At 41.6% G+C, this 22,500-nt stretch overlaps 2 protein-coding genes across 3 annotated transcripts in view; one reads left to right on the top strand and one right to left on the bottom strand.

The window, feature by feature from the left end:
• Window positions 1-6,242, top strand: part of ints8 (integrator complex subunit 8) — a 32,258-nt gene extending 26,016 nt beyond the window's left edge. The window contains exons 22-28 of the mRNA XM_017682221.2: window positions 488-606; window positions 1,622-1,725; window positions 1,899-1,949; window positions 3,830-3,903; window positions 3,992-4,056; window positions 4,134-4,177; window positions 6,064-6,242. Of these exons, the coding sequence (XP_017537710.1) occupies window positions 488-606; window positions 1,622-1,725; window positions 1,899-1,949; window positions 3,830-3,903; window positions 3,992-4,056; window positions 4,134-4,177; window positions 6,064-6,180 (574 nt within the window). The 3' untranslated portion in view covers window positions 6,181-6,242. The remainder of the gene's footprint in view (window positions 1-487; window positions 607-1,621; window positions 1,726-1,898; window positions 1,950-3,829; window positions 3,904-3,991; window positions 4,057-4,133; window positions 4,178-6,063) is intronic.
• An 8-nt stretch (window positions 6,243-6,250) lies between these two features.
• LOC108410903 (G1/S-specific cyclin-E2-like) lies at window positions 6,251-19,082 on the bottom strand. Of its 2 annotated transcripts, none has more exons than XM_017682210.2 (12): window positions 19,037-19,081; window positions 18,114-18,165; window positions 17,796-17,865; window positions 17,664-17,711; window positions 16,037-16,167; window positions 13,971-14,106; window positions 12,901-13,047; window positions 12,475-12,570; window positions 12,202-12,336; window positions 11,991-12,102; window positions 10,000-10,157; window positions 6,251-7,232 (listed from the first exon to the last, which is right to left on the bottom strand). In XM_017682210.2, exons 2-12 carry the CDS (start codon window positions 18,125-18,127, stop codon window positions 7,143-7,145), a joined length of 1,137 nt encoding a protein of 378 aa, XP_017537699.1. In that variant the 5' UTR covers window positions 18,128-18,165; window positions 19,037-19,081; the 3' UTR covers window positions 6,251-7,142. The 2 variants fall into 2 exon arrangements, with proteins under 2 accessions (XP_017537699.1, XP_017537700.1); XM_017682211.2 differs by having other exon boundaries at window positions 7,095-7,232; window positions 17,664-17,708; window positions 19,037-19,082.
• Window positions 19,083-22,500: the final 3,418 nt, after the last annotated feature.

The following is a 22,500-nucleotide window of genomic DNA, read 5'->3' as shown; positions in this document are numbered from 1 at the left end:
CATCCGTGAAGGCACCATTAATGCTGAATGATATGCGTGTTGGCACCGTGCTGCCGTCCAGACAACGTCTTTTTCAGGGAAGGCCTGGATTATTTCACCAAGACAACGTCCAACCACATTCTGAATGTGTTACAGCAGCATTGCTCTGCAGATCAGACCCGTCACCACTGATAACATCTGGCACTTTATATAATGAGAAATACGACAAAGGGAGACTCGGAACGGTTGAGCAGCTGAAATCCTGTATCAGACAAGAACAGAAAACATTTCACTTTCAGAACTACAGCACTACTTCTCAGTTCAGAGTGTTGTTAAAGGAAGAGGTGATGAAAAAGTGGTAAACTTCAGTTTCAACAATTCATTTGTCTTTGTACTGTGTTCTTATAAAAAATATGCTTTACATGATTTGCATATCATTGCATTTACAATCAGAAAAGTATTATTCAGACAGTGAAGATGAGTGTTGATGTTTTTTGTTTGCTTCTAGTATTCAGTCTGTGGATGTGGAGGCTGTTGCAGTTACAGTGAAGGAGCTGGTCACCTACGCTCTGACCCTCAACCCCAACAACCAGTCCTGGCTCATCACCCAAGCTGACATTTATTTTGGCAAGTTTCAATGAACAGAATTGATCTGCGCTTTCAAACATCTTTGTCCAATCAGTTTTTGAATCATTACATTAAAACTACTTGCTTTTTTTTTGGAACTTTTACTTAAATTTCCATACTGGAATTATACTGACAGTGTGGCACAAAAAAAATCTCAATTTCCCTCTTTTGGACCCCAGATGTGAAGTTGGTTCTTTAGTTTTGAGGAGCTATGAGGCGAATCTAGCTAACAATACATTGTTGTCATATGACCATTTAGCCACTTAGTCCCTAAACTGAAGGAATTGGGATTTTATCAAATGATTAGAATGTAAACGGAGTTGTTCAGAGTGGTTTGGTGTGAAACGCTCTGTTGTAGATAAACTTGGAGTTAGAACTGTTCACAGTGGTGGTGATAGGAACCAGACGTCCACCTCTACAAGCTCCCTCACAGAAAGCTCCTACATCATGACCCCGGGTTCTGATCACCACCACAGTAAATAAATTTACATTTCACACCAAACCTCTTTCTCAGTCGTTGAATTACGCAGAGTCCGAACTGTTCACACAGGTGGTGATAGGAACCAGACGTCCACCTCTAATAATGAAGTTATTACATGATAGTTGTGAATGTGCTCCCTGATGCCCGAAGAATTGTATTATGGTATTATGGTTTTGAGAGGGTTTTGGCCCTAAAACATATTTATGAACACACATTCTTGGTGGAGGGGTACATGCATCATGTCATCATAATGTCACACAGCAAAATAGTTGGTGGTCTTCCTCTTTAACATATAAACAAAAGCCATTCAGAGTGATTGGATCTGAAATGGTTCATAAACATGGACAAAATTACTGCTGTGTTTAGCTGTGCTATGTACTGTAGTCCATATTTCTAGATAGTTCTGTATCATACCTTGATAAAAACAAGTCTATTATAGATTCCTGAAAAGGGGAATTCCACCAGATTTTGTTTTTGCCAAACTGTTGCTTTAGTACTCATTTCTTTTCCCTTCTGCCCTTGTTTTCTGAGCAGTAACCAACCAGTACTCTGCTGCCATGCACTACTACCTACAGGCAGGTACGGTGTGCTCAGATTACTTCACCAAGCCTGTGCCGCCAGATGTCTACACCGACCAGGTGGGCACAGCACCACCAGATGTCGCTTCTGTACTTCTGCGTTGTTTACAGCGATGAAATCTTTTTAGGTTTAGAGCCAAGAATGTAACTTGTTTAGCCTGTCCTTTCAGTTTTTAGCTACACATAACCACCCTAAAGTCCAGCTCCTCTAACCCCGTAACCTGCTCTTACAGGTTCTGAAGAGAATGATCAAATGCTGCTCTGTACTCAACTGTCATACCCAGGTAAGAAAGCACAGTGAGCTAAAGACTTCAGTGTCCACATCCTATACTTCATCTTCTTTGTCTTCTACTTATTATTATTATTATTATTATTTATTTTGAAATTTTTGTTGGTTGTCTATATAAGAATAAGTTAACACATTCTCTACAGAGATACTCATATTTTAAAAATGTGGTGATTTCTGCAATTTTTTGTGCACATTTTCTAGTTATTTGATTAATATATTTGGAGAAAATGCATAAAATGTGCCATAAATTTTGTACAGCCTGGTTTTTCCCTCAATGTGTTCAATTCTGGACATTTTACTCTTCTGCACAATTACTGTTTATGGGCTGAAGAGTGTCTCTGTAGTGGATGCCAACATTTTTACTTACAAAATCAACAAAACATGGAATGTTTAGAATTAAACGGAATTTAATTCCAGGGGAATGTAACGGGCTGTTTTTGTTACTGTGCCTTATAGACTAATATGCGCAGATCAGGCATTCTTCTTGTTTCTACACTCATTTTATCAGCTCCGCTTACTCTATAAGAGCACTTTGTAGTTCTACAATTGGAGCTACAAAGCAGCACTGACGTGGTGGTGGTGTTAGTGTGTGTTGCGCTGGTACGAGTGGATCAGACACAGCAGTGCTGCTGGAGTTTTTAAACACCTCAGTGTCACTGCTGGACTGAGAATAGTCCACCAACGTCCTGTGACCACTGATGAAGGACTAGAGGACGACCAACACAAACTGTGCAGCAGCAGATGAGCTGTCGTCTCTGACTTTACATCTACAAGGTGGACCGACATGGTAGTAGTGTCTAATAGAGTGGACAGTGAGTGGACACAGTGTTTAAAAACTCCAGCAGCACTGCTGTGTCTGATCCACTCGTACCAGCACAACACACACTAACACACCACCACCACGTCAGTGTTACTGCAGTGCTGAGAATGACCCACCACCCACATAGTACCTGCTCTGTGAGGGTCCATGGGGGTCCTGACCACTGAAGGACAGGGTAACAGAGTATCAGAGAAACAGATGGACTACAGTCTGTAACTGTCGAACTACAGAGTGCAGCTATACAGTAAGTGGAGCTGATAAAGTGGACAGTGAGTGCAGAAACAAGGAATGTGAAGGACCCCTATTGCCCTACATTGTGCCTCATTCAAAAGGCAGCCTGGGCTGAAACTCTCCTTACAACTTCATCGTGAATGGGCGGAGCTAAACTGCTGATGCCACTATAGGTGTACTGTATAGCTGAAATGTTTTGGTTTCGTGAGGTCACAAAAAAACTGGCAGTTTTTGCTGACGGTGGCTTGAACTGTATGTTATAGAACCTGTTTACTACACTATGTAAGTTTTGGGGATTTGGAGACCTCTCTGGTGGAAATGTGTAATTGCATGTAACATGCAAAATATCTAGAATTAGAAATGGAAGAATCTGTAGCGTGGGCTGTGCCCACCCCTTCCCTGAGCCGATGAATCTGATGATTAGAAGAGAATTGCGCTTAAAAAATGTTGGTTCCTCAAGGCTCTTTAGTAAAGAAAATAGTTCTAGAAGGAACCATGAACACTCAGTGAACCCTTGATTAAATGCATTGTGAAAGAGTTCTTTAAATTGATGGAGAATGTGCGGTAGATGGTTCCATATAGAAAAAAGGGTTCCTTCACCATTACAAGCTTGGCATTGGAACAGTAGAAGAACCCTTCTTGGTGTTATATAGAACCCTTTCAAAACGGTTCTATATAGAAGCATCTACAGCACATTCTCCATCCATCTGAAGAACCCTTTCAGGATGTAAAGAACTTTTTTTTATTTATTTTTTTTGTAAAGTGAAGAAGCGTTGGTTTCCCATGGTATCGGCCCTTTAAATGGAACCGCTTGGCTTTTGCAGGTTGCTGTTCTTTGCCAGTTTCTGAGGGAAGTTGACTACATGACGGCATTCAAAGCTCTTCAGGAGCAGACCAGGTATGAAAGGACAGGGAAGTTATGAATTGTGTTGGTTTCAGATGAATGCACATCCTTTTACTTTTTTTTTTTTTTTTTTGTCTTCCAGCCATGATTCTATGGATTCGTTCTACCAGTACATCTGGGATGTGACCATTCTGGAGTATTTGACGCGTATCCTTTAAATTCCATGTGAAGGTGTTTCTCTCTTAATCATACCTTTTAAATTTAACCTTAAGTCTGTTATACAGACATCCATCACAAACGTGGGGAGATTGAGAAAAGGCAGGTCGCTGTGAGTATCAGATGAGCTCCTTTATATCAGCTCTTTGTAGAACATGATGCACGAGAAATGATGAAGAGGCTGTTTACACTTTGCATTAACATGCGTTTTGTGTTCATATCTGCATAAACTTGGGCCGGACTCCTTTTACACTTTTCGCTAAAAGGTGTCCACAGTGTGGCCAGACGAGGTCCGCGTCCACAGTGTGGCCAGACGAGGTCCGTGGTCCGAAATATGGGCATCTCTGCTAGAACAGGAATTGCTGAAGGAGCGCTACGGTGCCATTTTTCCTAAATTATATTGAATGTGCAGCGCTGTGCAAAGTTTTTAAGCAACTGAGAAAATTACATATAAGCTGTTTATCTGAACAGAGCAAATGCAAATATAGTTGATTTAATCATCCTTCATTAAAATAAATCTGGTCATGGAACTGAACAATCCATGGTGATGGCTGGAGAGCAGCGAGAAATCAGGAACCAAACCTGTGCTGTTCTGACTTTACTGAAAACACCATTACTGTTATGCTTTACTGTATTTGTTCGTTTGTATTTATTCTGATAGTGTTTTTACTGGCAAAAACACACAGGTTACGTTCACACAGCAGGTAAGTGGCCCAAATCTGATTTTTTTTTCCTTGTTTGGCTGTTTGGCTCATCCAGAGGTAAACAATCACAACTGCCAACGAACGCCAGTCGCTCCCGGAGGATCAGCTTCAGCTTCACCAGCATCACAGGAGCATCATGAAGCTTCACTGACTGACAGCTGGGCTCAGCACCTAGAATGTGTTCCAGCTTTAAAAAGGCCGTGGTCACTTTGGTTCACGTCTTTTAACTGTTCTCTGACGCTGCGGCCTCGTTTGACCATTTCTTTCTAAATCTCTTCGAACACGGAGGGTTTTGGACAAGTTTCTTCTAAGTTTCTACAGAAACATCAGCCTAAATGTTTGAGTCTCAGCAGCGCCAAGTTATGACGAGTGTCAAGTTAGTTTGATGTAAAAGTTGCATGAATTCTGATCTGGCTGTCAGACGCAGTCTCATTGCTGCAGATCAGATACAGATCGGATTTCAGTACCACATGCAAATACGTCTCAAATCAGAGCTGAAAATGTCAGTTTGTGTTTTTTTGCTGTTCACACAAACACACATCTGTCATGTATGAAGAAAAAGATCTGATTTGGGCCACTTTTACCTGCTATGTGAACGAAGCCTTAAAGTCCAGATAAAGAGCACGTTCTATGGCTGCGTTCACATCTCCAGGCTGAAGTGGCACAAATCAGATTTTTTGACCAAATGTGACTCGGATCTGGTGTTTTCAGGGCTGTGTGGACACCAATCTGATCTTCTCGAATCTGACCTGAGCCGCTCAGATCGGATTCATGTCTTTTTTTTTTTTTCCTCTGCACGTGACCATCATTCAGTGTTACCATGGCAACAGCACCAAACGTAAGATAAAGCCTGTAAACGGTGGAAAAGCAGCTCATCTCACCCTTTTTCTCCTCCGTCTGGCTCTAATAATGAAGCTGAGAGCTGATCAGTTAATGATCTCTAATGAGCTCATTCTGCTCGTTAGTCTGCTCGTTAGCTGATGATGCAGAGATTTAGTCTCATGACGTTACTGAGTAGGAGGAGCTCATGAGGGTCACTTCATGCCAGTTCATCACATTAATGACAGATTAGAGTCACTGACCTAAACGAGCGAGAACCGTCGTATCAGAGAGACCGGATCTGAACGAGGCTTATGGTGTAAACCACTGCTGCTGATGACGGAGTAAGGCTTGTATGTACTGCAGTTGTTGGACATGAATGGGTTAATTTTGGGGAAACCGAATTAAGTCACCAAATGAACACAAGTACCTGAATCACTGGTCAGGTTCTGATACCGAGCTCTGATTTGAACAGATCAAGGCTATCGGACAGACGGAGCTGAACTCCAGTAACCCCGAGGAGGTCCTGCAGCTCGCCGCCCAGAAGAGGAAGAAGAAGTTTCTTCAGGCCATGGCAAAACTTTACTTCTGAAGAAAACTCTCACAGCAAATGTACTTTTTAAAATTTTTATTAAAACACAAAAATAAATACCATCAGTGACTTTTGTCTTTTTTTTTTTTTTGCACATTTATTTTACAAATATATACACTAGACTTAAAAAGAGATCTATGATCACATTATATCCACATTCACACTCGTTTTTAAAAAAGCTACAATCAGGAATTGCTGAAGGAGCACCATGACTGGCTCTCAGCCTGCTTTGTTAAAAAAGGAAAAGTGGAGAATCAACTTCCCTGGTATTCCAGCAATTTCTAACTGGGGCTTTGGGGTAATAATCATAAATACTCCATTTCTAATGCCTTTAGCGAAGCTGAGATAGGCAGATTCTGTACAAAGCTTTATCAAATACTGTACACACTTCACAAAAACGACAATCAAGTTTACAGGAGTTCGAATGGCAAAATTGGAAAGTATTCATGGAATAGTTTAAGACATGGTCATTTTGGTCCTTTTTCAAAAATATTACAATTAGTCTTTTACCTCTTAAATAGAGTATTGCACATTTTGAATGGCTGTAAAGGACTCGGTGTGGTGTAAGCAGTATTTACATACACTATCATTTAGGACCTCAGATCACCTAGTGATTTAAATTCAAATCGGATGTTGGAAGTAATGCTTTGCCTCCCAGGTCTACCACACATTGAACAAAATAATTAAAAACAAGTATTTCTGCACTCTTATCTGGGCAAGAAAGTTCAAACAAACAAACAAACACCCTGAGGATATGCTTTGTCCATATCTCCGGCAGATCAGTGCAGTTACTATGTTTCAGAGGATAAACTACAGTTCATTGATTTTCTGTTTACAGGCATCGTTTTTTCCGTCCTACTAAAACTTAATGTTCCTCTCCCAAACTCGCTGTAATTAAGTCTGTTTCCACCTGTTGGGATAGCTTTTAGCCCTGGTTTTGGGCAGGTGCTGGCTCTGGTCCCTCAGTGTGAGCTGGATTTCTCTGCACTGCTGGGTGGTGTTGGGGGGAAGATCCCACTGATGCGAATAGTGCCTTTTTGCTGAGCTTCATGCTGTCAACAGGAAGACAAACGAGAGGTAAAATTAGCACAGCTGGTTCTGCAACAGTGCCACATACAGCAGGAGAGCAGCGGCTGCACTCTCAAAGAAAACGACACTAAAGGAATGAGGCTGAGCTGAAGTATTATTCTTAAAAACTTTCAATTTTTCATTTCTTAACATTTCCAAGAACAATTATAAGAGCAAGCGGTAGTCGTAAAAAAGGGCTTAGGAATGATCTTATTTGATACACAGTACTGTGAAGGTTTTAGGCATCTGAGCCAATTTTTAAACCATTGACCTCAGCAGTGAGTTTATCACAATATACATTAGAATAAAGTCGTATTCATAATTCAGATAAACAGAAAAACAATAAAAGTAACAAGAATTTCCTGGGTCCATATTTTTCCTGGACACCTTCACAGCCGCCACAGAGACTCGTTAATATCATCAATGACATCATGAGCTCAATTTACTGAGCACTGATTGGTCAAACCAGGAGCTGCTTTATAACTACATATAATACTGGGCTTCCTCGAGGAGGAGAGGCTTGGAGATGGGTAAACAAACACACCAACATCCAGAACATCACTATTTTCTTAACGTCATGACAGGCTCAGGGTGCTTACACACTAGTGGCTGACTAGTTGGAGTAGAAACGTGACTGCGTGCAGTAAAAAGACGCGTCGAAAAAGTTCAAACCGTTTAAAATTTGCTGCGACGGATTCTGACGCATGTCAACCAATAGAAACGTGCAGGAGGACAGTAGCGACGTGGTTTATTCTTCTGCTCTTCTATGCGAATGCTTTGCCTTCGTGGCTTTAGTCTGCTCGGCTCTGTTCGTGGCTATCGCCAAAGTTTTCTTTCAAGGGTCCATGTTTCTCTGTCTGGTTCAAATGTTTCTCCCAGCCGTGTAAACAACATCTAGACCAGGGGTGTCGAGCTCAACCACTAAAAGGGCCTTATTAAAAAAAATTCAGCAAATCCGTCGGCCAGAGAAAGCCTCTTTTTACGTGACACTCTGCCATGACCTGAACTCAATCAGACACTGGACTCCATCAGACACTGAACTAAATATATAACTAAAAATAATTCTAAATAAAAATAAACTCTTTTTAGGCAGGGCGGCATGGTGGTGTGGTGGGTAGCACTGTCGCCTCAGAGCAAGAAGGGTCTGGGTTCGATTCCCCGGCCAGGTGACCAGGGTTCTTTCTGCATGTTCTCCCCGTGTCCGCATGGGTTTCCTCTGGGTTCTCCGGTTTGCCCCCACAGTCCAAAGACATGCTAAATTGCCCCTGGGTGTGTGTGTCTGCCTGCCCTGCGATGGACTGGCGACCTGTCCAGGGTGTTTCCTGCCTTCTGCCCAATAGAGTAAGCGTGTGGTTTTAGGCAGGTTTCTAAAGACTGAACGAGACACCAGGCATCTTTTCTTTTCGTGTAACTTGGCCCATAGGTGGTTGTTGGGGGGATTGGAGCACACACTATGTTACAGTGCATGCTGGGGGCTGTAGTGCATCTCAGACTGAAACGGCTAATAAGATTAGAAAATGTAATTAATTTCGCAGACTGAATAGGACTGTGTCACGGGCCTGACTCACGTTTGACACGTGGTCTAGACAGACAAGATCTGCATGCATGTGCGTCTACCGCTCAGTCCTTGCATTGTCTAGTGCGTAGGCACCCACAGCGTCCTGCTTGTTTCCTCCACTATGACTTCTCATAGCTTTTTGCTGTTATCAGGCGCTGAGATCATGAAACTGAATATAAGACATAATTACTGAATCTGTAATATGTAATTAATGGTTTATATGACAACCTACAGCACACACAGTAGTGTGTTTCTTAAGAAAAATGACTTTTTAAGAGAATTTGTGAACTTGTTTAATTGCATTTAAGAACAATTGATAAACTTTAGTGTTTCAGGTTCGTCAGTTTCTTTTTCTTTGGAAAGCTTTCATGAGCTTTTCCATGAAAACTCTACAGACTCTCGTCTTTGGATTAGAACTACAGGTTTAAAGGAGCGGACCCAACCTTACATTAGCTTTTGGTGAGGTAGGAGCTTCCACTAACAGTACAGTGCAAAGGTCCGAACACTCCTGGTCAAAGTCCGTTTTATTTTTTAAACAGGCATTTGGGTAATCGGTCTGTATTAGGTTTCTATCCTGTATTTGGTTTGTGTTTGTCTTTTGTTTAACGTTGTATTTTTCTTTTTGTAAAGCACTTTGTGACCTACGTCTGTGAAAATGCTGTATAAATAAATTTTACTTTACCTACTTACACATTTTGTTGATTTTCCAACTTTTCCAACACATTCTTTATATTGAAAAAATTTAAATATGTGATTTTTCTGGTAATCTTAGTGCACAATTAACATGCTAAATTTAAAAATGTATAATTTTGGAAAAAACATGAAATATAAATGTGCCATTACACCTGCACAGGCCACGCCGTTTTCCCCGTCCCTCCTAATGTTAAATAGAGCAAATGCACATTATCTGTGAATAATAATGTTTGTTCTATGAAGATTTCTACTTATTTTCATTTCAACAAAATGCGTCATTTGACCAGAGGTGCCCGAACCTTTAGTGTAGGACTAAAGGAGCGAATACCAAACATGTCACAGTAAATGAGATTTTTCTAACCACTGCTCTCGTTTTTATTCCAGTTTAGCCTCACTAATACGTCTGGAATATAATCTCACCCAAGAGAAAATATCTGGTACCCAAATGAAAGTTCTCAGTTGTAAAAATGCTCAATGCTAGTTTTTTAAATGAAACTCACCAGCATGGAGAGGTAGTCGGCGTGGGTCTGAATGTTGTGTCTGTCCTCAGAGGAAACTTTGCTGAAGTCTTTAAGCTTCGCGCCCTCATAACCCGTCATGGTCTCTATGAAGGGAGCCATCCAGTTCACACAGCTCTCCACCGCCTCCCACGTCAGACCTGCCGTACGACAAAAGGGCGTCAGTTCTCTGACGCTGAGGAAAGCCTGGCTGACCGTCACAAACGACGGTAAATGAGGCGAGTTTTTTTTTTTTAATTTCCCACACAGTTTTAGGCATTTATTGTTTGCTATTCAGGGCCCAACCCCTTAGCCTCCTGTTTTGTGCATTCATGTCTATGGGTAGTGTGTCCCAATTCTTGTTGGGCTGCATGGCCCTCCAAACGGAGGATTTTCAGAGCCTCCAAGCAGTGTTATGAAGAAAAAACCAGTAAGACGGAGCACAAGAAACCCACAAATGTGAGAATTCCCTCTTAATAATTAAGATGACCACTGTATTCTCTCAGTTTAATGTCGTTTCAGTGTATTATGGTCGTTTACTTCATAACAGGCAAAAAATAAATAAATAAAAAATAAAAACCCCGCTAAAAGCTAATCACTCTAATGTCTCGGTAACTAACTTTCCCATTCCACCTTAAATAGTCCAGCAGTTCTGATGCCTGAAGCGCCAGAATGTAACTGCTACACTATTTAAGGTGGAACAGGAAAATTCGAACTAGAACTATATCTGACTTCAGCTTCATATCACTGGTTAGGGGTGGGTGATAATAAATAATCGCCCCCCTATTTGAAGGCGTATGATCCCTAAATGTAACTGACTCGATGGTTCACACTCGTTTAGGTCAGTGACTCAAATCGGTCATTAATGTGATGAACCGGCCTGAAATGACCCTCATGAGCTCCTCCTACTCTGTAACGTCACGTGACTGAATCACTGCATCAGCAGCACAAACTAACGAGCAGAACGAGCTTCGCTGAGAAGATCATTAACTCTGATCAGCTCTCAGCTTCATTATTAGAGGCAGACGGAGGAGAAGAAGGTGAGATGAGCTGCTTTTCCACCGTTTACAGGCTTTAACGTCTGTTGTTGGTGCTATTGCCGTGGTAACGCTGAATGATGGTCACACACACAGCGGGAAAAAGCACATGAACTCCGATCTGAGCGTCACACGGCAACGAATCGGATACGTATCCGATCTAGGACCACATATGAAGGTGACTCAGATCAGATTTGTGTCCACACAGCCAGATTTGATTCACTTTAGGGCAAAAAATCTGATTTGTGCCACTTCAGCCTTCAATGAAGCCTTAATGTTGATAATACTGATTTTTCTTATTTATTGTGTTAAAATTCTTGCTTATTTCTTTAATTTTCAGTATGTCATTGTACTGCATTACACATAATATCACACTCCATCTTATCTGTTTGCTATAATAGACAAACTGGAGGGGTGGGGGAAAAAAAGATGGAAATTAAAGACTAAAAAAAGACATTCAATAACTGAGAATGAGGTTTGGTGTGAAATGGTTCATTAGAGAAACTCCGATTTATTTACAGTGGTGGTGATGGGAACCGGGGGTCACGATTTCTTTAATGCAAACATTTGCCAACTACAATGACCCATGAACCTTCACCTGAGTTTTATAATATAATATGGTAAACCGGTTATATATTTAGCGAAGATTTAGAGCTTTTCAAAACTACTGCAAAACAATATCTCAGACGTCAGGCAGTGAATTCCTATCCATTTTTCTTGTAATATCTTTCTGTGAGGGAGCTTTTAGAGGTGGATGTCTGGTTCCTATCACCACCACTGTGAACACTTCTGACGGTTAAGTTACACTAAAATGGAGCGTTTCACACCAAACCGCGCTGAATGATTTTGTTTACATCTTAACCATGTTTCAGATGAATCTGCGGAGACATATGAAGATTTTTTTTAATTATATTAAACCAAAGGAAGTGTGAACGTTAAGCACCAAGCTGTCCTTACCTGATACTTTTTGCACTACATCAAATGATATGAAGTGGCAAAAAGCGGCTGCAGCCAACACCCCATATTTAAAATCCAGTGCGTTGATGTCGAGGATGCACAGATCTAAAAGCTGAGAGAAAAGCAGAGTTTTCTGTAAGCATAGCAACGGTGGGCATTTCTTTTTAAAAAATAACCATTTTAATTTTTTCAAAGTGAAGAGTTCACATACCTGTGTGATCTGTATGTAGGTTTCTTGAGAAAACTGTGGCACCAGCAGATTAGTGAAGTCATAGACTGAGGCCATCTGAATATAAAGCTTCATCCACGAGACGACGGTTTCAGGACAGAGGTCCCAGTTCAATGCCTGTGCGGGTAAACGTGTCATCGGTGAATGAAACGGCGCCATATTTTTTGTGTCACTATAACCGCAGTCAGAGTGTAGTGCTCCACGCATTTCCAAGTACAATTGAGAATGAGATCAATCATATTGCGACATACATACTTTTAACATAATAAGCTCCATTTGTAGGATCTCCTCTTCTAGACAAGCTCCATCGGTGACGTAGGCCAGCTCCGCGATTTTAGGCGGATAAATTTCCTGAAAGGGGAAAAAGCAGAACATCAAGACTCCATCCTGCTTATTAATGATCATTTTTCACTTCGCGGCATATCTACGCATCGTATCTATGTACATTTATTTGGAGGCTGGTGTTTATGCATTTTTACTAGTACGCGTAAACAAGTTACTTACATTTCTTTAATTACGTTTATTTATGACTATTACCTTTACTTGCAATCCTGTTCTTTTGCTGTTGTAATGTGTGAATTTCCCTAAAATGATCTCTTTTAAAATAGCACTAATATGTACTTTATCGGATATTTAATTGAGCTCTAAAACCGTTTGCTTGGCCACTGAACTGGCCTTTACCTCAATTTTAGAGGCGATAAAAAGTGCTGTAATGCCAATGAGCTGCAGCCGCTCCTTCTGCATGTCTTCTTGGGTGAGCATGAACCTGTCAAAGAAGTCCTGCGCCAGGTAAAACGTCTGTCTGTGAAGGACGTAGGCCTCGCACACCTGGACACAGAGAAATTCAAGAGGTTTATCGTAACAGTGTCATCACTTCGGTCAACGATGTACACAAGGTCATTTAGAGTGAAGCAGGAGTCAGAATCGTTTGCAGTGCTGGTGATAGGAACCAGACGTCTGAAGTGTTTACGCCGCTAAAAGCTCCCTCACAGAAAGTCGAAAACATTTAAAATACATTCATGGCAGAAAAGGTACACACAGGGTGTTGCGAGGCAAAATAGCCCCCCAAAGAAACGGACTAGATAAAATTTCTGTGCTGTAGTCATGGCGACCCCTGGCTCCTATCCCCACCACTGTATGGAAATCTTTACATCAAGTTTCTCTAAAATGAACCGTTTCTCATGTTTACATCTCGACTACTGAACTATGTATAATCTATTAAAGGAGATTTCTCTGCACAATGTATCAGCAGACAATTTTAATGATAAATATATATTTATAAATTCTAAATTGGCCCATTATTGAAATCAAGCTATGGCTCTGTAAAATTAATCAAAGATCCATCTATAGAACAGTAATGTAGGTGTAATAAGCACGGTATTGTAGTAATAAATGCTTAACTATCCCATGTCTGACCACCTGTGTAAAATGAATTACAGACCCATCCTGAGGATTTTATCGCCTTAAATTCTGAAGCTTATTACATCCAGGGCTTCTTATGCCCTAATTAAAAGGAAAACAGTGCACACAAGCTGAGTCGTTCTTAGGTTATAACAGAAGGATATTCAGGTTTTTGGCCATTTATTGCCTTTATATATGGATTATAGTGTTAATAACATTAAAGAAGTGACATTCAGCTGTTTAAACTCATTGGCCTAAAAACGTTATATTAGTGCAACCTTAAATTACGCCCATCTGAATAAAGAAAGATATGAACGTAGTCTGAAATCTGATCATTAAGGAATGTATACCTCCATCAGCCAGTCGAGCAGAACCGCTCTCATCTTGGGCTGGAGTCCAGGATGCCTCTCTAGACTGCTTTTAGTGTGCTTGTACTTTATCTCTTTACTCAGCATCTTCACCCACACGTCCTCAGAGCAACCCCAGCTGGCGGAGCAAAATCAGAAATAAAAACTGAGTATGCAAAGCAAGGCAGACTAGTCTTACAGTCAAAGGAAACATGTGGAAGGCAAAAACATTCATAAGGTGTCATGGAAACGTGTAAAGTTGGGCTGTCAAGCCACAGAGAGCATATTTTAACTGCTAAGACCAAAGTTTTGTCCACTCATTCCTGCTGGAAGGTCTGGAGTAATGCTACAGTGGTACATGTACACACACATGAACACCTGGCAGAGCGAACATTTCTCTAGAACTGATGATGAAATGCTGAGGAATGTGCAACCAAGAGTTACCATATCATTAAGGGGTCATTAGAGGTCGTGTCCTTTGATTTTACTGTTAACGCCAGCAGCTGTGGGTCATATTAAGACAATCATTTGCGAGAAACAGCCGTTGTGTATACAAGTCACGGAAAACTCTCCTGGAAATGATTTCCTACAATATGTTTCCATTAATATCAGTGCTTCCCCAGTTTAAACACAACTACTTTCATATTTATATTTATCCAGCCCACAACTGAATCAAATCAAGAGTCATAACTAATGAGAAGGAGGTTGAGACCCTGTTCTCGCCTGGTCACTTCATGAGAGTAATATCTGGACTGTGTCCTGATAAGATTTTAGCCACGTCTTTACACTAGTAGACAAACCGGTTGGTTTGACTGAAATCTGATTGCTGTGTGGGGCAGAATATGCAAATTTGCTAATCACCAATCGTTTACCCATTCAGCCTCTTCCTGTGATATGCTAACGACGGTCGCTGTGAGTGACCATATTGCTATTAAGCATTGTGTTCTGTCTGGTCCCCAGCCACGTGCCTTCTACGCTGTAGACTGGGGTTCAATCCCCACCTGGGTAAGCCCCCTACACTATACCAATAAGAGTCCTTGGGCAAGACTCCTAACACCACCTTCGCCTACCTGTGTAGAGGTAGGGGAGTCGGTTATAGTGGGAGGGGATTCGGTTATAGTGGGAGGGGTTTCATTTGTACTGAGGGGGGTTTCTGTTGTAGTTGGAGGAGTTTCGTTTGTATTGGGAGGGGGTTTCGTTTGTCGATTGTGGCTCAAATGCGTCTCAGACCTCCTGAAGTGATTTGAGTGAACTGATTTGTACCTGTTTTAAATGCATCTTGGGTGTATTTACACTTTGTGGTTTGGCCTCCAGATATAATCCTGATACTCAAGATGCACAAAGTGACCAGGTGTAAACACAGTCTGACAGGCCCAACACGAATGATTAGCTTGACCTACGGCAGCATAATTGTTTACAATTACAATTACAAGGGTGTCAAACGCGTCCTTTAAAAGGACCACTTTGAAAAATCTCACCAAATCGGTGGGCCAGAGAACATCTAATTTCTAATTTCCTCTAATTTCACTTTTAAATAACATTTTGCTATAACCTGAACTGGCCGGCGAAGCGTCAACAGCAAAATACAGAAGTCGTAGTAGACTTTTAAAAAATGACATGAATAGAATTATGATCACTTCTACAGAGTATTATAATACTTGAAATATTTAAAAACGTCCCTGAAGGTAGGTCTTTAAATCTACCCATTTGCTTGGACACCTGGCAACTTCTCTTTGCTCCCATACATTGTTGCAGGGGGACGAAGGTGGAAGTGAACATTATGCTGCAATGCCTGCTGGGAGTTGTAGTACAGGGCATTGTGAAATGGGCTAGTATTAACAGAAAGTTAAAAATATTTGCGCCGGCCAGAAAGGATTGCGTCACGGCCTGACCTCGTGCTTGACGTATGGGGTGTACAGCATAACACAATGCTGTCCGCAGGCCTGGTAACGTAGGTATAATAAATGCTTAACTATTCCATGTCAGACCACCTTTACACCCAACCACTGCAAGCCAGCTGTTTTTCACAGATCATTAATGACCTCATCTGATCTGTTGAAATAACTGACCTGAGGCGAGGCAGAGGAGATGGCCGAGCGCCTTGTGACGAGCCTGAGTGGTCAAGTGTGTCCTGTAGCCCCTCCATCGGGGTTTCAACAAGGACTTCAGCCTTACATGTTCCCTCCTGCACCCGCCGATTCTAAAGAGTGGAGGTATTATAATGTTGAACCACAGCAGAAGAAAAACAGCTTTCAGAAGAACAACAGAATTCAGCTTATCATACATAACAGAGGACTACTACTGGTTTTGGAGACCATCAGAACTATTTTCCAACCTCTCTTTGTCCCCTAGAACAGCCATATAATAATATATCTTTTCCATCAAACAAAAACCTTTTTTTCCATTTTTAACATTTTTCATGGTGTTAAAATTTCATCATTTCAGACCCTGAAGATAAGACGACACTAAATTCCCAAACCGTCGTCACCACTGAGCAGCTTTTCAGTCGGCAGCTGAGACAGAAGAACAGCTGAACGACCTGGAATCAGCCAGAAATGAACCCAACACCATTCGCCAAACTAAACGGGCTGTAAGAAGCTTTACAGACCGGCTGGAACAAAACAACATTAATACTGATCTGGAGAAACTGACCAAACTGAGCTGAACCTGATATTGGGTCAGTTTTCTGGCTCAGTCTGATTTGGTCCGACTCTGAAGATCAGACACGTCTGGCGAATGGTGTCGGGTTCATTTCTGGCTGATTCCAGGTTGTTCAGCTGTTCTTCTGTCACAGCTGCCGACTGAAAAGCTGCTCAGTGGTGACGACAGTTTGGGAATTTAGTGTAAGGAGCTGGAGAACGAACCGCCGGCTGAGCAGCGAGTGGGCGGAGCTCGTTACTCTGACGTAGCAACGAGCTGCTCGTTAAGGAGCTCTAATTAGGAGGAAGGAACTGAACATTAAAACATATTAAACGCCGTGTTCACGGCCAGTTTATTCATTTCTTACTGTATTTATTTAACTGCTGTATTAAAGCAGTAGAGCACTCGAGGAGGGAGTTATCACTATAAAATCACCTACGGCAACCAAATCACAACTGTGATGTTATTTCGCGATAAAACGCTCCCTCTCGGGTTCTACTGCTTAAATATACTATGCCTTTCGGGAACACTTGCCAACTGGCTGTTTCATTATAAGGCAGTCTAGCTCAACTCCATTTAGTGCAACAGCTCGACAAACCCTGAACAAAAGTTATTGCATCCAGTTTCTAACAGTATATATTAAAATGGTTCTTTGTTCCAACCAATCAGCCGCCTGAAAAAAAGAAATACCGTGAAATTTACTAACGTACTGCAAAATTTGCCATATCGCTGCTGTCGGAACAAAACCTCGTATCTCCAAAACGGTAACTTTACAGGAGAAGGAAAAAAAATGACTTTGCTTTTAATGTAAGTCAATGGAACCGGACGTCTTTCCACGTCATTCGGGGTCGTTTCCTTTGGTCCATTCATCGTGAAATTTACACACAATGTAAAGAACAGGAATTTTCAAATCATGCCCAAAAATGAAAAACGGAGATACGAGGTTTCACCCCGAGAGCAGTGAAATGTTTAAATACCACACAAAATGCCCACGATGAAACCTGGGTTTTCCATGATATGGGCCCTTTAATACATGTGGCAGGGCTGAAACCTCACCTGAGCTTCTCCGCTGAGCCTCTTCAGCGTTTTCTTCCTGCTGCACTGCTGGAAACAGTACAGGAGCGAGTTAAAGGCCTGGATATGGAGCAGAAAAATGTCTCATAAACAAGATCTGCGACGCGTACAAACCTCCTTCTTCATCTTTCCCATCTTGTCTGCGGTTCTGCTCCCATGTCCGTGTTTAGCTTGAAGTCGGCCACTGCAAACAGAGATAGTGGAGAAAAGAGAGAGAAATAGAGAGAGGTGATGAAATAGAGCAGAGAAAAGAGAGAGAGAGAGAAAGATGAGAAAAAAGAGTAAAGAGAGAGAAATAGACGAAATAGAGCAGATAAAAGAGAGAGAGAGAGAGAGAGAGAGAGAGAGAGAGAGAGAGAGAGAGAGAGAGAGAGAGTCAGCTAACTCAGGGAAAAACAGCGGCCACAACATGTACCAGGGCCTTTTTCTCACCTTCTTCTGGTCATGGTGCTGCCTGTGGAGGTTTAATGTAAAGGGAGAAGTCCTGGAAGAGGAAAACAGGGATTAGTTACTGGAGATGTTGACGCTGCTCGAGCTGTGTGGAGAGAGGTTAACGCCAGCCAGCAGATGAAAACAATAGCGAGCAGCCCACGGAGGGAAACTTGGCTCTTACAGTCCATAATCACGCCTTTTCGCCGCGAATAAAGTGGTCGTATGCGCAGTTCTGCTGTAAATAAGGACCCTGGCTGTGTTTTGTTCGAGGGTCGAAGGGATTAAGTGGGTTGTTTCGGGAGTTTTGTCTGCGATTTCGGAAGCAGGTAACGCGCCAAAATGAACCCGGGCGATTTGCAAATAAGCGGGCGTTTTAAAAAAGACAAAAGTGCCCGGTTTTCTTTAACAGCGCAACACATTTCGGACCGCATGCGCAGCAGAACTGCTTGAGAAATGCAGGAATGAGCAAAAACTCCCATAAAAGCGCGTTTTTCTTCGCGGTCTTATCTTTGTTTTTTCACGTCCGCTCCTACTGTCCCTCCAAATCTTTAGCCAGCTAGTCAGCGGCGAGTTAACTAACCTGCCCAAGCCAGCGAATGCGGTTAACGACAGATCCCAAACCGCTCGATATTTAGTCAACAAGGTGTTTATCGTGCTGTAAAACGAACCCAGCAGGATATTCAACTATTAAAATAACCAGATAAACACTTCTGCTCGCAAAGCTACCGGACCCTCAGCTCGGCTAGCGTTAGCTAGCTGCGTTAGCCTGCCTGCTAACAGCCCAAAATGAGAATAAAATACTCCCCGAACGCGGTTTAAAGTGGCAGATAATGCACACCGCAGTCCCAGAAGGGCTACTGTGTTTTTAATAAAGGCAAAAATGCATCTAAAAGCCCACCACTGGAGAGACCCCCCAAGCTCACCTCTTCGGCGGAGTGCAGAAGTGAATGACTGGCGCCGGCGCCAAGTTCTTTATACCGGGAGGCGCTTCAGACCGGCCGCGTCCCAAATGGCGCCGTTCTCCCTATGTAGTGCACTGAAATCAACGAGCTCCTGCACACAAACGGCGCCCAGAATGCTTAACAAAGCACAAGCTGGGGTTGAGCTATGCGTGGCCGTTTTGGCATCGGACGTCTTATACACGGAGTTATAAATACGCATTATAAATACGAAATTTCGCTACTTACGTAGTGCACTGCCTAGGGGGTAGGGAGCCATTTGAGATTCTGACGCCGCGCATGTGCGTCCCGCTTTTTACATATCTACATATCTTTACCGCAAGCTGTTTTTTTAGCGTTTTTTTCCGCGTAAAACACAATAAGCGCCGATTTTAATTGACACGTCTTTAGCTAAATCATAACACGACACGCAGACCGAATTTAGATCTGGTTTTCGCTGTAATCTTTTATTGTGTAAAAAATTTGCATTTTTCCGTTTTATTTTATTTTCCGCTACACTTAAAAGTGCAAAGCAGTCGCACATCTGACCATTTCCGCCACTAATATTTGTGGGTTGTGTTCAATAAAATCTGTCGTGGTGTTATTTTTAAGACCCTCGCTCGGCCGTCGCGGCTCTCCTCGGTGGGAGGAGCTTCGGGCTCTGTTGACCAATCACAGTTCAGGGTTGCCGGGGCCACGTGCGTTTCGCTCAGAATGTAAACAAATGAGCCAGAAGAGAACACGTGGGCATTTAACACAGCAGGACGAAGAGAACCAAGCCGTATTTATCGACCCAGACTACAGTTTTATTACTAATAGTATTATTATAATTATTATTTTATCGTTTCGATGGAAAGCTTAAGCTAAAAGTGCGGACAGTTCTGTAGGAATGTCCTTAACCTCTCCTGTGGATCACACGATCGTCCTCTGTTAAATGTCCCTTCAGCCAGAACAATGAGGAGTACGAGCTTAATCCTCATGGCAGTTTAGGAGTTTTTTCTATTGATACGTTAATTACTTTAACACACATGCTCTAAATAGCCCATAAAACGTGCTTCAGCGAGAATGAGAAGTGGAACAGAATCATTTTTGTTGGTGAGTCTTTATCTTTCTGCTCCCAAAAACCAAAGTAAGGAGTACTTCATCACCATTAGCAGTGCCTGCTTCAGTAGAGCATGTACAGTATAGTTTTGTGGCTGTGGACGCAGCCTAGGGCATTACAATGAGCTTCTACTGCGCATGCGCACATTAGTGTAGCATACTATAGTATAGTGGCTTTGTCCCTTACATTTTATTGCGTATTTAACAGAACTGGAGGAAGTTCACAAATCATGTACTTGAGTTAAAGTAAAGACCCCCAAGGTAAAATATTACTCCAGTAAAAGTAGAAGTTCCTCCCTTTAGACCTCCACTTGAGTAAAAGTACTAAAGTATTCACCTTCAAATGTACTTAAGTATAAAGTAAAAGTACTAAAAGAGGAATTCTGGCTCTGATGTCCTGTTATCATTTTTATAACCAGACTGGCTTCATGAACTCATTTCAGGTGAAAGTCCTCCAGCGTCTCTCTTGGTAAACCAGTCTTTTAATAGAACGTCATTAATTAGTGACGCTGACGTCTATTAAAATGATCAGAAGCACAAAACACTGAAGGTAAACAGTTTCCATCAGGGAGAACCGAGTGGCTCTGAAATCACTTTTTACACACAAGCAAAGTTTCAGTTTCAGATTTATTTACAACTTAGTTCCAAGTTTAAGTTGAATAAAAACTGGCTTTAAACTCAGGATCACAGATGAGCTCCTTTACTATGTTGATCTGTAGGCGTCTGTTCATAAACATAAACCAGCCCAAACTCATTTACTATAAAATGAAATGGTGTTTGTAGAAATTCAGAAAAAAGCCGCATCAGTCACGACTGCATATGTGGACATATTTCTATATTGAGCTCTATTTACACAAAGTTGGGTTAGTTCATCATTTATGTTGAACAGACTCTCCCAAAGTTTTACGCTGCTGCGCTGACGTTGAACCGCGTGCTGCACTGGGTCGGTATGACCAACAGGTCAAAACCAGCTCTAAACAAAGTGACCGCTGGGCCCTGATTGGTGCTCTGGCTTTGCGCTTCTTTCGTTTTGACATGTTACGTTTTTATACACACAGAAACCAAAAGGAACGACAGATTTCTCAAAATGTAGGAGGAAAAAGTCGGATATTAGACTCTGAAATGTAGTGGAGTGAAAGGAGAAAGTCGCCCAGAATGGAAATACTTAAGTAAAAAGTACAGATACAGAAAAAAAAACTACTTAAGTACAGTAACGAATTACATTTACTTAGTTACTGTCCACCACTGGTATTTAATGCCAGTTCAATGTGTGACTTACAGGCTCAGCTTAATAGCTTAATAGTATCATCCTCTGAGAAGATAGTCTAGGCCATCAAAATACCTTACCTTTCATTTTAATGCAGGTAGCCTGTTCTGAGAAGGTGATACAGGCCAGTAAAATATCCTGCCTATAGTTTTCTGTAGGGAGCCACATGTAGAAATGTGCTACAGTGGGACATTTTGGCCAGGCAGGACAACGTTGGCCAAATGGGACGTAAAACCAAAGAAGCACCAAACATGCCTTGGCTGATAGTCCAAATGTGTGGAAGGGGGTGCAATGAGCAGATCTCTCATTAACGTCACAGCAAGACCGCCCTAGTCAATCCTCAGTTTTAGATTACATCCTGCAGTCGAGGCCTGCAGATGGAAAATAAGACATATTCATCAGAACCGGAATTAATATAGACAGGACACTCTCAAAAAGGTGGTTCTTTGGCAAAGAAAAGGTTCTACATGAAACCGTGAACGCTCAAAGTAGCATTTGTCTGATTGAAACGCTCCTCAGATTGAAGAAGAAAGTGCTCTATGTGGTTCTATATCGATTTAGATATGGTTCTAGATATGGTTCTGCGTAGAACCCTTTTCGAAAAGGGTTCTATATAGCACCAAAAAGGGTTCTGCTGTTGTTACAAGCTTGACATCATTACAAGATTTTTGGTGTGTCGTTTTGTGCTATATAGAACCCTTTTAAAGCGGTTCTATATAGAACCACCTGGACTACATTATCAGTCAATCTGAAGAACCCTTTTGAGTCGCAAAGAACTCTTTAATCATGCAAAGGGTTCTTTGAGCGTTCCATTTTCTTGACTAAAGAACCAATGAAGAACAGAGTGTAGTTTTAGTTTCTATTTATTTATTTATTTATTAGTTATATTGTTTGTTTGTTGGTGACTCCTAACATTATCATGATGTATTATTGATTTATTATGTCAATTATGTATTTAGTATGTAAACAGTGTTGAAATGTCATTCACTCTCCAGTCTATATAGTCACATATGGAAAATAAACTGCAAGTCAGTCTGTTTTTAATAGTTACGTGGCCCTTATTAGTCCCACAGCAAAGAAG

Source organism: Pygocentrus nattereri, chromosome 1 (assembly GCF_015220715.1).
Source record: "Pygocentrus nattereri isolate fPygNat1 chromosome 1, fPygNat1.pri, whole genome shotgun sequence".
Classification (NCBI taxonomy): domain Eukaryota; kingdom Metazoa; phylum Chordata; class Actinopteri; order Characiformes; family Serrasalmidae; genus Pygocentrus; species Pygocentrus nattereri.
This window is presented reverse-complemented; position numbering and strand designations above follow the sequence as displayed.